We start from the raw sequence: 18,725 nt of genomic DNA on the forward strand, positions 1-18,725 counted from the left end.
TCTGGTGGTGTGGGGAACAAGTGTTGCTGAAGTTGGTTTGTGCTCCTCTGTTGTAGGGTAGGAATATGTGTGATGACTGGGTATTTGCATGTGCCCCTGAGGACCAGGGCCAGTGATGATTAAGTGGGTCATATATATATATATATATATTAAAATATATATATATTTTAAATATATATATATATATTTTACATTTTGGGTTACACTCAGTGATATTTGGGGATTACTCTTGGCACTGCACTCAGCAGTTGCTCCTGGCATTTGCTTGGGGATTCATACAAGCAAATGCCCTACCTGCTATACTGTTACTCCGCCCCCAGTGAGCTCTATATGCAGAAAACCCAGGTTGAAAACGGCAGGGAGCACTAGATAAGAACGCTGGTTGCTGGGACCTAACCTGTTCATTTGATTATAGCTGGAAAAACATCAGCTTGTCCTTTGATATATTTTGAGTCAATCTGAAAATCGTTGAAAATACGAAAGAAAAGAGATTACATTGCGTGAGTGTTACCCTTTCAGAGGGAGAAATTATTATTAATACAATTCTTGAATTTTTTAATGCTCTTCCTCTTAATAGATTTTTGTTAGCACACTATTTATATTTCTATTTTAAGCTTTGTGCCACATCCCAAACCAACCAGACCAAAAAAAGTTCCCATGGAAACATAGAACTGGGGAATTTGTTGTTCCATCTGCACCTTACTAAAAGATAATTGAATCCATTGAGAATTCCCTAATTAGGCTAATTTGACATTGTACCAATGATACACAACTAAAAGAAGTGTTTTCAATGAGTTGTGTGGCCAATTTTTAGATGACAGTCTATCTTTTGTTTCCTTTCTACCTGTAATCTATTTCCTATAATCTAAGAACAGCAGAAGGGTTAGTATGTGGAAGGTAGAATAATTTTGTAGAATAATATGGACACTTTTCAAAAAACTAGAAATTGAGCCTCCATATAACCCAGTAATTCCATTTCTTGTCATCTACCCCAAGGACCCCAAAAGTCTATTTATTTAGAGAAGACATTTGCCCTCCTCTGTTCATTGCCTCATGATTCACCATAACCAAAATCTGGAAGCAGCCCAAGTGCCCAAGAACAGATGCCTGGATAGGAAAGCTATGGCACAGATATACAATGGAATACTACTTGGCTCTAATAAGAAAAGAGGAATTCTTTCAATTTGCTGCTATGTGGATGGATCTAGAGAGTATCAGGCTATGTGAAGTTTGTCAGAGGGAGAGCAATAGACAGAGTGAGCTCTCCTATGCGGCGATGAAAAGAGACATAGTAGGAGAACGATAAATGCCCAAAGACAACAGAAACTGAGATATAGTCTTGTAGGAAGCTTACCATGGTGGGGTGGGGCTGGGGGATGTGGGGGCTGTGAGCAGAGGACACTGGGGCAGTGGTGGAGGGAAGCAGACACTCCTGTAGAATGTTTTATGCATGAAGCTCTGTCATTAACAGTTTTGTTAACCACAAGGTGCCTAAAATAAAGTGGGGAAAAAAAAAAACCAGCCAGAATCTCCTAAGTCAAGTTCTTCCCGTCCTTATACAGAGAGCTCATTAGAAAATTCCTATTTGAAATTAAAACTTTATGTGTGTTGCAAGTAAAGAAAGGAAAACTAAAGAGCTCCCTGTTATCTGTAGATGTTTTCTGTGACATTTATTTTCACATGAAGGTGTGTAAGATAGTCATTCAGATAATGTTTTCAGTAGTCTAAAAGTGAACATAATCTATATGATTTTCCCACTTTCTCTCTGCTGTGCTACCTTCTACTTTGGTGCAGCAAGACCCAAAGTGAAGACCCAAAGTGAGTCTGGGTGATTTGGGAATTGATTTTTTTTTTTTCTTTTCCTCTGTTGTGAAAACTGTTAAGCTCACTTGACTTTTGTCTCCGGGGCCCTCTCAGCTCCTTTCGTGAACCCTCATGGGAGAGAGTCTGAGTTGGGTGAGACTCGCTCTCTTTCTGCCCATTCTTGGTCTTGCCTGGAGACCTGAGATAATAGTAGGTTTCATAGGTCCTGTCTGTCACTGTCTGTTCTCAGCTTGCTGCCAGGAAGATTTTTTTTATCGGCATGGATTCTGAGAGGCTCTTCAGTGGAACCCTATCTATGTGCAGAGGAGACATCATACCAGTTGAATAAGGCCAGTGGTTGTCTGAGCTGGGTGACAGCAAAAGGAAACTGAATGAGTAAATGGGATGCTTTAGTGAAGCATTGCTATTGGGGAGCGGGGGCTAGTTGTAGAGTGACATCCAATATGTGTGAAATAAAATATGTAGTCTTGCTCCCATGATAGCCTTTCTTTTTTGAGGAAAAGAATGAAAAATCAGTAGTTTTACTTCTCCCCATTATTGCGACTGTGACTTTTTCCAAAAATCATTTTTTTCTTTTTCCCATGACCTAACGACGCCCTCCCCCCGCCTCCCAAGTGTCTGCATGAGTGAGTTCTGATCTGTCTCATTTAAGGACTTGCTCACGGGCATTTTTTGATTGTGCTAGCCCAAGCATGCCTGCTTATGATATGTTCATTACTAGGCGAGGATTTCAAATTCAGAATTTCCAAGTTGGAAAGGGCGTTGGGGTAGGGCGGTGGAATGAAAACAGAATAATTTTATTTTTGAAATGTAAAATTTTTGCTTCTTGAGCCACACTGCAGGTGCTCAGGGCTTAGTTCTGGTTCTGTGCTCAAGGGGTCAGTCTTGTTGGTGCTCCTGGGACCATATGGGGTGCTGAGGATAGAAGCCCCGTCAGCCACGTTCAAGTGCCCTGCCTGCTGGACTGTATCTCTGGCTCACAGAATGGAATAATTTAACTGGTCTCTCTACTGACTGTCACTGGTATTTAATCACCTTTTAAACTTACGCTGTTTTGGTTGAAAGAATGTAAGAAGGCTTGAGAAAGAAACAGCTAATGGCAGCTTGAGAACAAAAATGAAATAGAGAAAGGAAATCAATTGTAATCCCAGAAAGTTCCGAAGACTACCTATAATTCTTACTTTATATCTGTCTTACTTTATACCTCTTTTATGCGTGTGAAGTAAAATAGTTGTAGGGAAATATGAAGGAGGGAGAAAGGTGGGAGATGGAACAAGGGGAAAGAGAAATCTGTGTTCAAGAGAGAACATGGGCTTCTTCAGATGCGGGCACACGTCCCAGGCCGAGGTGCGAGAGACCCCCATGATAAAGTATGTAGACTCTTTACTTATCCCTCTGCTTCCAAAAGATAGTTTTGCCAAGCTTTTAGATAAATTTTTTGAGTCAAGTTTCATTCTTTTTCTCCTGTGTAAGGTTGGTTTTCTTGGGTCTGAGTATTGTCCTTGAAAGCACCATAAGCCTCCATTAGACAGGCAGCTTAGCCAGGGGTCAGCATCTCTGTGGCAGCAGGATAAACCTTGACCTTTCCCTCTCAAAGCACAGTCTCATTGTCTTAAATGAAAGGACCTCTTGATGCCCAGTCACATTTGGGGGTACTGGGGGAGGCTTGGAAGGGTATTTGTTGAACCTTTGTCATTCTTAACACTTTCCCCATTTTCTTTCCCTCCAAGCCTTTTCAGTTAGAGAAGAAAACAAATTGGAAATTGAACCTACAGATGAGAGAACATACTTCTAACTAAGAGAGACTTCAGCCAAAAATAAGAAAAATATAGCCTAAACCATTTTGGGGTGTGTGTGTGTGTGTGTGTGTGTGTGTGTGTGTGTGTGTGTGTGTTGTGGTAGATTTAAGATTTTAATGCAAATGAATTTCTCCCCATTTTGGGATGTTTCACATAATACTTTTTTCTTACTAATTGATAATTTCAGAGCATTTGGTTATAATTTCCTTTCCCTGTTAACATTTTGAAAATATAGTGGAAACTGGTGTGATTTGTTGCTGGAAGTTTTTCCATAGCCCATTTTAACTTAATTTTTCCATGCAGAAGTTTAATTTTTTTTTTCATGATTCAGTTTCTTTCACATTTTACTTGCACTTAAAATTGAACCAATACAATTTCCAAGGACTTGATAATGGCATTAGACATTGCATCAGGGCATTGCCTGACAGAAAAAGGCTGCAAAGCGCCTTCCTGCTATCACACTTGCTTGGTTTTAATAGTGGGGGTGGCCAGGCTGACTGGAGTTTGGAATTTAAGGTCTTAAGGGTGAAGGGACCAGTAAATCTCTGGCAGCGACTTCACACTGTGTGTAGTTGGCATTTCTGCCCACAGGATTGCTTTTAATTTTTAATAAGAAAATAAGACTTAAAAGTAACCTGGGTCCTATAGATAAATGATAGCATCTTCCTATTTATATAGAATTCTTTAAATTTGGTCCAGAGAGGGAGGATTGAAGAATTCTTTTTGTCTTGATTTTTATAAGCATACCTGAAGTATTGTTTTTATTTGTAAAACATAAATTTCTAGAAAACACATATTTGGAAAATGTTTATTTTACAGTCGTCTCCCAAGACTTCCTTGCTTTAGAAAACAGAATAAGTACAGTTCTCACTCTTCTGACATTAGTGGAGCCTGATTATATTTATTAGTAGCACTGTAGCACTGTCCTCCCGTTATTCATCCATTTGCTCGAGTGGGCACCAGTAACGTCTTCATTGTGAGACTTGTTATTACTGTGTTTGGCATATTGAATACGTCACGGACAGTTTGCCAGGCTCTGCCGTGCAGGCGTGATACTCTTGGTAGTTTGCCGGGCTCTCCGAGAGGGGTGGAGCAATGGAACTCGGGTCCTCGGGTTAGCTGCGTGTAAGGCGAATGCCCTACCCGCTGTGCTATCACTCCAGCCCTGATTTATTAGTATGTACCATTATATATGCAGGTTTGCTGGAATATTGATCATTTTTTTCTATTTTAGTTCTGTCTTTACAGCACCAAAAACAACTTTGAATTTAGTAAAAAACAAACTGATTATTTTGATTTAAATAATGATTCAATCCAGTGTTCTGCCTGCTCTCTTTCTTGTAGATAGAATCTCTTCTGTGTATTTCTTAATGAATTCCTACTAGTAGTTAGTTCATTTTACTTATTACTGCTAATCTCCTTAACTTGCAATGAACAGGGGATTGAGCCAGATAACTAAAGATGATTCTTTCAATCTGAAAATGCTGTGATAATATATAAGAAGCTCTCACAAAAGACATAAGATTTGAGAACTATATTCTTGATCACAATGAGTTTTCTGTCTTAACAAAGACATTGATTTGGTACAAATGTGATCAAACTAATGATAGATTCCTTTCTCCGTCTTACTTTTGTCAGCTAGTTGTGTACATGGAGTTAAAGATTGCTAATGTGGGGGGATGGGGTGGGGAGGTGGGAGGGGTACTGGGATCATTGGTGGTGGAGAATGGGCACTGGTGGAGGGATGGGTACTCAAGCATTGTATGACTGAAACACAAACACAAAAGTTTATAAGTCTGTAGCTGTAGGGGCTGGAGCGATAGCACAGCGGTAGGGTGTTTGCCTTGCACGTAGCCAGCCCCAGCCAAGCCGGGTTTGATTCCTCTGCCCCTCTTGGAGAGCCCGGCAAGCTACTGAGAATATCTTGCCTGCATGCCCGTGACATATTCAATATGCCAAACACAGTAACAACAAGTCTCACAATGGAGATGTTACTGGGCCCGCTCAGGCAAAAAATTTAAAATAAAAATATTAAAATCTAAAAAAAAAACATAAAAAAGATTGCTAATGTTTTTTTTTTTTTCCTGTGCAGATCTGAAAACCATGAGTGAACGCCTCAAGAATAGGTACTACGTGTCTAAGAAATTATTCATGGCAGACTTACAGCGGGTTTTTACCAATTGCAAAGAATACAACCCCCCTGAGAGTGAATACTACAAATGTGCCAATATCCTGGAGAAATTCTTCTTCAGTAAAATTAAGGAAGCTGGATTAATTGACAAGTGATTCTTTTTCCTCTGCTTCTTAGAAACTCATCAAGCAGTGTGCCTAAAGCAAGGTGGTTTAGTTTTACAAAGAATTGGACATAATGTATTGAAGATACTTGTAAATGTAATAATTAGCACTTTTGAAAAACAAACAAAAACCTCTTAACTTTTCAGATATGTCTTTAAATTGAAGTCATAGAACATTTTTATTTTATGGAATAGACTTTAATCTGTTTACTATTAATGTTCATTTTCTATGGCATGTCCATTAGTTGAATTTTCAGTAATAGATGGTCAGGGGTTTCCGCAAAACCCTTAAGTGAGGAAATTGCACACAGTACCAAGATTTGGGGGAATTCAGAAAATATTCAGACCATGAATGTTTCCATTTTTTCCTAATGGAATGTGAGAGTTTATGTTTATTTTATTTTGAAGGACTTGTAGGGAAGGGAGACCTGATTAAAACAACCCAAAAAAGGTGAAGTATGTGATGCTTGAAGTCACATTATAGACTTAATATATTTTTTTAAAAAAACACTCATCTAGATGAGGTGCTTTGAGCAGTTCTGAAAAATGCAGTGCCGGAAGAGCAACTGCTTTGATTCCTAAGGAAAGCCTTCTAAATAATGCAAAAATTTTTAAATAAGCATTTGGGGTTTTGATAATTCTATCTACTACAACAGACTTGTGAGTGCATAACCACTATTTTAATAATTATTTTCTCTACGCAAAGGTGTATGACTATATTTGACTTTGCTTATGCAGGCCATAAGTTTTAAACTGTACTATCCTGGGCCACAAAACTGTTTCACATCTAAACGGTGTGACTTTGAGAACACTTGAGATTGGGTCAACAGACTTTAATAGAAAATGATCTATAATATCTATATAAACTAAATCTGGTAAATCCTTTTTCTAATAAACAAGGATGCATCTTCCCCCATCCCAACCCACGCCCCCTTTATTTTTTGTGATACACTCAACCCCACAGGTAATGTATATTTACAGACTCCAGGCTATGTATGAGGTCAGTTACCATCAATAGCTTTACTTATTAGTATTTTAACACCTATACTGGTATAGAGTTTCAGGGTATTTTCCCACTAAAATTCATCATGCAACCTATTAACTGTCTTGGAATTTCAGCTTAGTTCTTGGATGTCTTCCCAATAAACACTACATAAAAGTGTGCGATTTGCCATCCCAACTCTGGGAGAGTCAACCAGTGAAAAACAAAATGAAGGCCATCTTTATGGTCTTGACACTAACTTTTGTGACACAAATTTATAAACTGATTTTTGTAAAGGAACTAGGTTTTAAAAGCATATTTAACTGGATGTTTTCTACCAGCATAAGTAAAGCATCATCGAATAGTTGTTTAAAACAGTTGCCAGAGATAATCTGCACAAAGGAAAAAACCCAGCAAATGACTATTTGAAGTGTTGAAGTGTTGTTTCGACATGCTAGGGATATTCAGAATGCTCACAATGAAGAATGCCTCAACTTCCTTAAGTATAAGAAACCGCCTTGAGTGGCATCTAGATTTCTAATGAAGAATGATGATACAGTTTGGATGAAGTATCATGGACTGTTTCAGATAGTGCTTTGTACTGGATCTGCTGAAACATCAGTCCAGTTTGGTATCCTGTGAAAGTTTGTTATTTTCTGGGTAGACATTCTTATAGAGTATTGTCTTTAAAATCAGATGGTCTCTTCTATATTGAAAGCATTTTTATGTTTTCTAATTTAAAAATTAATATTTTCTTATAGATACTGTGCAATAAAGCTCAAGTAGGCTGTGTGGTTTTTGCAGATGCTTTAACAACTGATAAAATTTTACATTTGTAAAATTAATATATTGTACTGGTACAAAATAGTTTTAAATTATATTTTAAAAACGTCTCGATGTGGTGGTATTTTCTTCATTTAGAAGATTAAGTGTAATAGGATTAGTGTACTGTGTGAGTGATGATCATGGAGCCCTAGCTCTCAAGCATTTGTTTGAAGATGCTGAGGATTGTTGAATTTATGGGGAATTACATTGAAGTACACAGCTCATCGCTAAGAATTTTGTTTGTTTGGGGGCCACACCCAGCAGTGCTAAGGCTCTGCACTCAGGAATCACACCTAGAAAGCTCAGGGGTCCATATGGGATGCTGGGGATCGAATCTGGGTCAGTTTCATGCAAGGCAAAGCGCCCTATCACTGTACTGTATTGCTCTGGCCCCAGTGAGAATGTTTTTTTTTTTTTTTTTTGAGGAGAGACTTCACGCATGAGTGAAGCCCTACGGCACCCAGGTAACATGGAACTTTGTGACCTTGAAGTCTGGACTCAACGGGACCCAGGATCAGAGATCCTCTGCCTGCTTTCCCCAGTCTCCGGCGACCCAGGGGTCACACTCAAGCCACCTCTTGCCAGCGCCAGATAATCTCCTCATAGGCCACCCTCTAGAACTTACTGCTGCTTCTCTGGCAGGGAGCATAAAATGAGGCCCCCATAATCATGTCACTGGACTCCGTGCCAGGCTGCTTTCACTCGAGCACCCCAGAGGGGGGCAGGTGAGAGCCCTCCTTGCCCTAAGGGACCCAGCCCCAGTAGCCGACCTCCACTACTCAACCACTGCCATAGTCCAGGCTGCTTTCCACACGCTCAGGCCTACCCTCACATATGAGTGAACATATTCTTGGACACATTATAAGATACTCCCTATCCATTCTACACTATATTTGATGGGGTTCAGATAGTAGGCAACCAATCATAGAGGGAATTATATATATGTATATATATATGTATATGTATATATATCTCTTGGAGAGCCCAGCAAGCTACCGTGAGTATCCTGCCTGCACAGCAGAGCCTGGCAAGCTACATGTGGCGTATTCAATATGCCAAAAACAGTAACAATGACGTCATTCCCCTGACCCCTAAAGAGCCTCCAATACGACAGCACTGGGAAAGACGAGTAAGGAGAGGCTGCTAAAATCTCAGTGCTGGGACGAATGGAGACATTACTGGCACCCGCTTTGAGTAAATCGATGAACAAATGGATTACAGTGATCACAGTGAGGAGAGACACTGTCTCTTCATTTGTTTAAAACATCTTGCCCATGGTCACTCATTAAACAGAGAAAAAACCCAGCTGAGGAAACAATAAGTGGTTTATAAATGAAAAGTATTTCCCTAGTTTTTCTACTTTGCATCTGTGAGTTAGAGGAAGATTGAGATAGATCAAAATACAGCTGGTTTTTTAAACATCACCCATATGTGCTTCTAGTACTATTCCAAATGCTGCCTGTGAGAAAGAACTCTGTATCCTGTCACATATGAGACACGGGGATCAACCCTCTTCCTTCCTCATTTCTGTTGTGAAAACAACAAAGTCTATAGGATGGCCAAAATACCACCTTGATGATTAATCAAATGGATATTGGAGATTGTGACTTAAAATCTGTGGAAAATGGACTAACAATTGAAGCTCAGAATGTGGTTGAGTCACCAGTGGCAGTAATTTTGCACTGCCTGGGTAGGACTCCCTGAAGACAGGCCTGCTCCAGCAAGGCACAGAGAAAGGAGATGCAGAGCTACCATTCTCGTCCCTCATCCTGGTCCCTTCTTATCCAGTCTCTGCCAGAGAAGGAATGATTGAGAACCAGAGGGAAGCCAGGAGGCAACAGAAGTTCTTCTACAACAAAGAAAACATCTGGGATGGAGAGTAGTCTTCTTCCTATGATCTGCTAGTGGGTAGAGCTCTTGCCTTGCATGTGGCTGACCCGGGTTCTATCCTATACAGTTTCCTGAGTGCCACCAGGAGTGATTCTGAGCACGGAGCCAGGAGTAAGTCCTGAGCATCACCAGATGTGGTCCCAAAACCAAACAAAAAAAATGATATAAATTTTTGATTATTCAACATAAATTAGCAATATTTATTTATTATAATAGTGGAAATGAAGCTTTGGAATTTTCCATATTACCCAGCAGTAAGATATATAATTATGGAACTCAAGAAGTATAAACAAGACTAGTCTGAGATGCGCAGGACAGTGATAAATTCTTACCCCTTTCAGCTGTTAATATTCAGAATAATCTTTATTTTTGAGTGATTCTAAGAGGAGGAGATACTGGGTGTAGTCCTTGGTCTTTCCCATATGTTCTAAGCTGTTTTAGTCTAGCTTTAAACTAGTATTCTCCTAGAAAAGTATTTTCTGCCTCACCCTACCCTGCAAGGAGAGTGGGCAGCAGTATTCAGGAATTGATGCAGTTAACAGGACTGGAAGTTCTTAAAAGAGGTATTGACTTCTTTTAATCATTTGAAAATATATTTAATTTTCTTGATTATTAAACATTTCCTGGTAGAGAGAGATGTGTGCTTGTGCGTGTGCATGTGTATTTTTGATTTTCTGAGTTGAAGATGATCAATTTTCATGTTTCTGTTTGAAGTTCTTAATAAGGAGAAAAGAAAGAAACTAACTGGTTTTATGAGAACCAACCAAGTATTATGCTAGAAAGGAAGATTATATATATATTAATTTCTACAGTCGTTCACTATAACAAGGTACCCAACGGTTTCTGTTAAGAACTTCAAACAGAAACATGAAAATTGATCATCTTCAACTCAGAAAATCAAACACACACATGCACACGCACAAGCACACATCTCTCTCTACCAGGAAATGTTTAATAATCAAGAAAACTAAATATATTTTCAAATGATAAAAAGAAGTCAATACCTCTTTTTAAGAACTTCCGGTCCTGTTAACTGCATCAATTCCCGAGTGCTGTGCTATTGCTCTAGCCCCGAGAATGTCTGTCTTTTGATTCATCAGAATTATCTGGCAACAAAACAAGTAAAGGTGTGCATATGTTAGATTGGCATGGACCACTTCAAAGAATTTAGAGAACATTTTGCTCATACAAAGTGTATGATCAAGTTCTAATTTAAATCTTTCTGAGAGAGCCATTAGTGTGCCACCATTACTCATACTCCTCAGTACACCCAATAGCAGCATTGTGCACAACTGAATATGCAGTAAAATGCATAATTCTTAAGTAAAACAGTTTAATGACTTCAAATTCCCCAATGCCTCATTCTAGAGGATTCCTCTCCCCCCAATTCAAGTAACTGCTTGATTTCTATCACCTCTGGTCTTTTTTATTTAATGAAAACATAAAGTAGGTGCCTTTTGTAATCTGGCCACACATGTAGCATATAACGGTAGTTTGTTCTTTTTTATTGCTGAGTTTTTGTTCAAGTAATCAATGTGTTTACTCACTCTTCAGTGGTTAACTAGGCAGTTTCCAGTTTGGGGCTATTGGAATACATTTTTGTATAGTTTTTTGTTTTGGTTAGGGCGATAGCCTCAGCTAGTAGGGCATTTGCCTTGCACACAGCCAATCCAGGTTCGATTCCTCCACCCCTCTTGGAGAGCCCAGCAAGCTACCGAGAGTATCTAGCTCGCACGGCAAAGCCTGGCAAGCTACCTTTGTCATATTTGATATGCCAAAAACAGTAACAACAAGTCTCACAATTTGTTGTGAGACATTGCTGGTGCCTGCTCGAGCCAATTGATGAACAACGGGAGTACAGTGCTACAGTGCTTTGTTTTTGTTTAGGGGGTAGGGAAAAAACACGTTTCTGTTTGTGTGTGTAAAAAGCAAAGTGCAGGGGCTGGAGAGATAGCACAGCGGGCAGGGTGTTTGCCTTGCACGTGGCCAACCCGGGTTCGATTCCCAGCATCCCATATGGTCCCCTGAGCACTGCCAGGAGTAACTCCTGAGTGCAGAGCCAGGAGTAGCACCTGTGCATCGCCGGATGTGACCCAAAAAGCAAAAAATAAATAAAAAATAAAAACGCAAAGTGCAGAACTATTCGGACACAAAGTAGATGTCAGCTTTAATAGAAAATTTCCTGTTTGTGTATATGCCTGTGAATTTTCTCAATTTCAGTTCTCATATAAAGCTGATTCCTCTAGATTTTGTACTTACATATTTGATAATTTTAAAAATCATTTCTCTATTATTGATTAAAATAGAAAAAGGTGGAGAGGAAGAGACTTTTTATTAATATCCTGTAGATGCCAAGTTCTGAGATGCCTTGGGGTTGACTGCCTAACTAAGCCACATTTCTTCATCCTTTCAATAAATGACAAGTTACAGTTGATGTCATATATATATGTATACATATACACACATATATATTTGTTTTGCATACCTTTAGAAGTTATGCATGTAACAGAAACCAGTCATCATCTTTTCCTCTTCCTTCACTAGATGTCACATTTTCATTCAATGCTATTGTAAGGATGGTTATTAAAACAATGTATGTGAAGATGCTTTTAAATAAATATCCACATTCAGAAATTTAACACTACCCTGTTTTAAAATTAGACCCTTTACCAAAAGATGTTAAATCCTGTTAATGTAAAATGAACTTTATCTGTACTGGTGCTAAGTGCATTTGACCTAGCAGCTAGAATTTGGTGCAGATAGTCTTTGGATGGAGCGATAGCACAGTGGTAGGGTGTTTGCTTTGCACGTTGCCTACCTGGCCAACCCGGGTTCGATTCCTCCGCCCCTCTCGGAGAGCCCGGCAAGCTACTGAGAGTATCTCGCCTGCACGGCAAAGCCTGGCAAGCTACCCATGACGTATTTGATATGTCAAACACAGTAACAAGTTTCACAATGGAGATGTTACTGGGCCTGCTCAAGCAAATCGATGAACCAAGGGAGGACAGTGCTACAGTGCTACAGTCTTTGGATGCTACATGGAGTCATATAAACAAAATGTTGTGGGTTTTTTTTGCACAGGAATCTACCACTTACCAAGCTGTGATAGGTGTTTGGCATTCTTCTCAGCATTTCTGTCATGTTTTGGGGTCTGTTTCTGGGCTCTAACTGGTGGTGCTCAGGGGACTATGTGGTGCCAGGGATCTGAGTTGGTCTCCGGCATGCCATGCATTGAACTATCTCTCCAGCCAAGCATTTCTGTTTTAACTTCTGACTCCTGGCACCAATTTAATGAAAACACTGAGATACAGAGAGGGAATTCCCCCACAAATACTCAATTGTAGGTATTCTGGGTCAAGAGTCTGTGGTTAAAAGCCAGTTAATGGCAGATACACACCTAGTTATTGTTCTAGTTCTTTGCAGCGTGGAGTTTAGGCTATTAAGGCTTTAAATGCAATGTAATTCTTTTTACATTTTTAGCTATTTACTATGAAAGTTTATTTCATTCAACTTCTTTGGAGGGAGGTTGGAGGCATGCCCAGTAGTGCTCAGGGCTTACTCCTAGCGGGGCTTAGGGCACCATATGGGATTCCGTGGATCCAATCCAGGTTGGCTGTGTGTAAGGCAAATGCCTCCCTGCTATACTATTGCTCTGGCCCCTCCACTCCACTTTTAAAGGGCATTTTTTTTAAAGGGCATTTTTAAATATATAAATGATAAGGATACAAAGATAAGTTGCCATGTTTTAAGACTAATAATATAGAGTAGAAAAGTAAACTGTGAGAAAGCAACACTATGAATTCAGAAGTGAGAACGTAGTTGAATGTGTTGGGACCAGTTAAGATAGCCATTTCCTTGGTAAGGACTTTTAACAGTGGACCCATCAGTTACTGAAATGCCTTTGTGAGCCGGGAGCATATAATTGAAGTGGCAACTTTTCATGGGGAGGTCAGGCAATGAGCAAGATAGGAGGGTAGCAGCAGAAGGTAGAACTCACAGCAGTAGCTTCATGGTGGCTTTGTCAACATTACATCTTAACTAAAATGAAAACTTGTTAAGCAAATGTGGCTGTAAGATCGGTTTCCTAGGCACCCTCTTCAATCTTAGAATCACTAACATGGGGTCCTATTTATGAAGAAATTCTGGAGTTTTTATCACTCCAGTGCTATGAGGCTAAGAAAGGGAAGGCATATTAGGTTAGATGGAACTTAAGGAAGTTTCCCAGATGAAATGACTGCAGCTATGTGATGAAGGATGTGATAATAAACATTGACAGAGCAAAATTTGGAGGAAGGCAGGTAGAAAACTACAGGCTAAAAAATTCTTCAGGCAGCACAGAATCAGAGAACTAAGATGCCCACCTGGCAGGGGGGTAGGGAGCAAGAGGGAGTAAGGACGATGGGGTAAGGTCATGTCTACCAGGCAGATAGAGAAAAACAGGATTTTCTTTGGTGGGGAATTGGAAATGACTGTGAAGCATAGTCAAATCTTGTGACTGTAGTAAAAAAAAAATGTTTATAAGAACTGGTCTATAAAACTGAGTCTACCAAGGAGAATCGGTGTGGGAAGGGTCCCTGAGGCAATCGCAGAGGGAAGCAGACACTGGTGGAGCATATGATGTTGAAAAGTTGCATGCATGAACTTATCACAAATAGTATTTTAAATCATGGTTGTTTAAATTTAAAAATGATTTTGGCAGTGAATTAGAAAATTTGATATACAAGATCAAAGAGTATGATGACTTAAAGATCTTGCCCCCTTAAAACACCTGTATATATTAGATATAATCTAATCTATTTAGGGACATAGATGAATCTGTAGGGATGGAGGATGGCAATATTAAATGGTCATAGGCACCAGGAAAATTAAAAATGGCAGTCAACACATAAACTTATTCTTTGGCCATTGGTGGGAAAATTGCTATCTCTGTAATTGGGCATAGGTGTTTATGTCAATGCATATAGAGAAAAGATTTAATGTATATTTTTCCCATCCTGATTCAGAATCTACAAAATTTTGGTATACATTAGAAAAGTTCAAACTAAAAATTTTCTTAAGGAGTTGGAAGTTTCAAATTATACGGCAGAGCCTGGCAAGCGACCCGTGATGTATTCGATATGCCAAACACAGTAACAACAAAGTTTCCAACGGAGACGTTACTGGTCCCGCTCAAGCAAATTGATGAACAACGGGAGGACAGTGACCCCAAACAGTTTTGGGGTTCAGGGCTTAAATTTTCCAGATGACCTTAGAATTCCAAAGTATATCCTTAAATGATATAAAATAGTGGTTGTCAGGGCTGGAGCGATAGCACAGCAGGTAGGGCGCTTGCCTTGCATGTGGTCGACCCGGCAAAGCTGAGTTCAATTCCTCCGCCCCTCTCGAAGAGCCCAGCAAGCTACTGAGTGTATCTTGCCTGCACAGCAAAGCCTGGCAAACTACATATGATATATTCGATATGCCAAATACAGTAACAACAAGTCTCACAATGGAGAACATTACTGGGCCTGCTTGAGGAAATCGATGAACAACAGGAGGACAGAGCTACAGTGGTTGTCAAGCAGCAAGTAATAACCTAATATAAAAGAACTAGAATCTAAAAGAAAATTAGTTATAATTGTAAAAAGTCTTGGGATCTATGCAAGAAAGCAGAAAGTTCAAGAAGATACATGCACAATTACAGTCAGAGCTATGGCCAGTACAGTAGCCAGAATATGGAAATAACTGAATGGCCAACCAAATGGCAATGGAGTGATTTAAAAAAATGGATAAAGAAGTTGTGGTATGTATACACAATGTAAGAAAAAAATGAAATAATGCAGTTTGCTACAACTTGCTACTTCATGTTAAGTGAAATAAATCAGAGGAAGAACAAATGTGGTCTGATCTCATCTGTGAGTTTGTAAAGAGACAAAACAAGGGAACAGACCTTATCAATGGTTGACAAATCCTTTGCACCGGACTGAAGAACTGAGATTTCCAAATAGTGAGGGGGAGTAGGAAAAGGAGGGCTAGAGGTAAGCTAAGTAGTGGTCCTGGGCTCTTTGTTGGTTTTAAAGGTTTAGAAACTTTGTAAATCAAAATCTTGGAAGTTAAGACTACTCTCACCATGTTACTTAAACTATAACAAACACTGAAGTTTAAATAGGCTGTCTAACAGGGTCAACCAAGGATGAACTCCAAAGTGTAAGAAAAAAATTCCCCCCTCACCACCCTCCATGGTGCTGCAGTTCAAACATAGGTTCTCAAGCTTTTCCACTTGGCCACTTTCGTAGTTCTGAAAACTGGCTGAAGACAGTACAGAAGATCTTAAATGTGGCAGATCTCCCTCATTTAAAGCCCTGACCACTGTTGGGTGTGGCCCCTGAACAACCCTACCCCCTAAAAACAAAACAAAAAAAAACACAAAATAATTTTAAGTAATCAATAGATTAATAAAAGTCATGGGGGAAAAAAGAGAAGATACTTAAACTTAAGGAAACAAATACAATTATATGAGACTAAAGAGGCAGTGTGATAAAGAGGGACAGAAACACATCTTTGTGAAAACATTAGTTAAGAAGGGCATAAAAATTTCGGAGTTAGAGTGAGGTTAGAAATCTAGAAGTGCAAACCCAAAGAACATAAATGAAACTGATAGAAAAGGTAGAGCACAAATTGATAGAAAAGGAAGAAAACAGTTATCTGGTCTTTTGAAAAAAATCTAACAAAACAAAAAAAGCAAAGTGAGCAAAATGGTTTAAATACAAAAGAAAGCAGGCATAAAGGCCATAAAATGACAAATATGGGGCCAGAGACATGCCAAAGGCTGTTCTGATGAGAAAAATAATAGTCTTCCTTCTATAATACATGCATCTGATTTAAAGAACTAAGTAAAAGCAAAACTATAAGTTTTAGACAAAAGCCTTAAGAAAAAGGAATGAAAAATACTAAGTTAAACATCAAAACATAAACATGGTATAAAAACAAGGGGAAACTGAGGAAAGATATCTATAATTCATATGAATAAGGACAAGAATAGTATCTAGAAAACATTTGAAGAAAAACTATGTTAGAAAAGTAGGAAAATGAAAAGCAATTCTTTTTGTTTTTTTGGGGGCCACACCCAGTGATGCTTAGGAGTTATTGACTCTATACCTAGGAACTACTCCTAGCAATGCTTGGGGACCAAATGGGATGCTCATATGGGATGCCGGGAATCATAACCAGTCAGCCTTATGCAGGAAATCCGCCCTACATGCTATACTATCTCTCTGACCGTAAATGATAAGCAATCTGAGAAGGAATGAGAATGACCATTTAGTACTTTGTTTTTAAATTTTTTTTTGTGAGGTGCTGGGCCCACATCCTGCTGTGTTCAGCGGACCGACTGTTAGTGATGCCAGTATTTGAATAAGGATGGGCAGGATGGAAGGCAGGAACCTTGGTCCCTGTGCTATTTCTCTTAGCTGGTACAACCACTTTAGATGGCAACTTCACTGTCAGGTATCAGTTCCATGGAAATTTAGTCATATGTGTACAAGGATAGAGAAAATTCTTAGTAGCATGAATATGTAACAATGAAAAAGTTGAAGCAAACTCACAAAAGGATTAAACATGGTTTATATAGTGAAACAATGATGAAAATCTACATCTTCCAACATGGATAAATCCAAAAACAACATTGAGTTAAAAGTTACAGAAAGATATGTACATCATAACATTATAAAAAAAATAGAAATATAAAAATATAAGATCAAAGGAAAAAATACCAAATTTAGATTAACTGACTTAATAAAGGGAAGGGAAGGATCAAAGCTAGGTTAAAAAAAGGTCAGGAGTGAAGGATCTGTAAAGTAAAGGTAATTGTAGTTGATTATTTAGGGCAGGAGCTGGCAAAGTCAATAAAGAGATGGAAAGTATTTTAGGGTTTGCAGGTCGAAAAAAAATTAAATACATTATATACTTTTTGAGGTCCAAAGTTGGTGTTTTACCAAAAAAAATTTTTTTTTAATTTTCTTTTTTAAAAAACAAAAACTATTCTTAGTAGCAGCTGGAGAAATAGTACAAGGGGGCAGGGCACTTGCTATGCATGTAGTTGACCTGAGTTTCACCCCTATGAGTCCCCTGAGCTCCACTAGGAGTAAGCCCTGAACATCCAGTATGGCTTCAAAACCACAAAAAGTGAACTATTCTTAGCGTGTAGACCATACAAACCCAGGCAGAGGGCGGAATGTGGCTCACAACTGGCCTTGGGCAGCTTGTTCAGTAATTTTCTAGGTAAAAATATTCTTCTTTATCTGATGTCCTCAACATAGTATCTAGCAGCCAAGTAGCTATTGAGCACATGAAATGAGGCTACTGGGACCAAGAGATTGAATTTTTATTTGTATTTTAAATTTATTGGTGTTGGGGACTGAATCCCAAACTATATTTAGTCCTTAAGTTAGAAACTCATGTTTGTTTTGGGGTCCCACAGCTAGCAGTGCTCAGGGAATCACTCCTGACTTGGTGCTCAAAGCTTGTTCCCATAAGTACACAGGGACCAAATGGTACCCAGGTTCGAACTCTGGCTTTCTGCAGGCAAAACAGAAATACCTGTTGAGCCATCTTTGGCTGAGAAATTCATGTTTATATAAAATCAAAGGTTGAGCAAACAGAAAAAACTGTGACAGGACAAGTTAAATTATATATAGAGTGTAAATTATATACATATTCCTTTAGGGATAGAAAATTTGGAGTGACAAAAAGGATTCTGTTTGTGATTAATGTGGAATGCAGAAAGATGGAGATGCAGTCAAACTTGGGTGTCAAGATTGGAAGAGTCGTTCAGTAAAGAATTTGTGGAAGAGAGAAGTGGAAGGGTGAAAGTATAGTGAGCAAACTGAGTTTAGGATAATGCTTACAGGAAATTTTACAAGGTAAGTATATAAATTTTACAAGGTCAGAGGCCAGGTAGCTTTGATCCTTAGAGAATAGAAGAAAAAAAAGTGCTATTTTAGACAAGCTTTATTACTACTATTTTTTTTTAAAAAGATAACCTAAAATGCCTTAAAATTTAATAAGTATATACAAGTGGAAGCTTGTACTTTTAGAACAGAACAATTTATAGGTTGTTAAAAATAGGCTGGT

At 38.9% G+C, this 18,725-nt stretch overlaps 1 protein-coding gene across 1 annotated transcript in view; it reads left to right on the forward strand.

Annotated features, from left to right (window-relative positions):
• KAT2B (lysine acetyltransferase 2B) overlaps positions 1 to 7,796 on the forward strand; it is a 115,501-nt gene extending 107,705 nt beyond the window's left edge. The window contains exon 19 of the mRNA XM_056129308.1: positions 5,716 to 7,796. Within this exon, the coding sequence (XP_055985283.1) occupies positions 5,716 to 5,909 (194 nt within the window). The 3' untranslated portion in view covers positions 5,910 to 7,796. The remainder of the gene's footprint in view (positions 1 to 5,715) is intronic.
• The last annotated feature ends 10,929 nt before the right edge of the window (positions 7,797 to 18,725 follow it).

This window comes from Sorex fumeus, unplaced genomic scaffold (assembly GCF_029834395.1).
Source record: "Sorex fumeus unplaced genomic scaffold, SorFum_2.1 ptg000072l, whole genome shotgun sequence".
Taxonomy (NCBI): Eukaryota; Metazoa; Chordata; class Mammalia; order Eulipotyphla; family Soricidae; genus Sorex; species Sorex fumeus.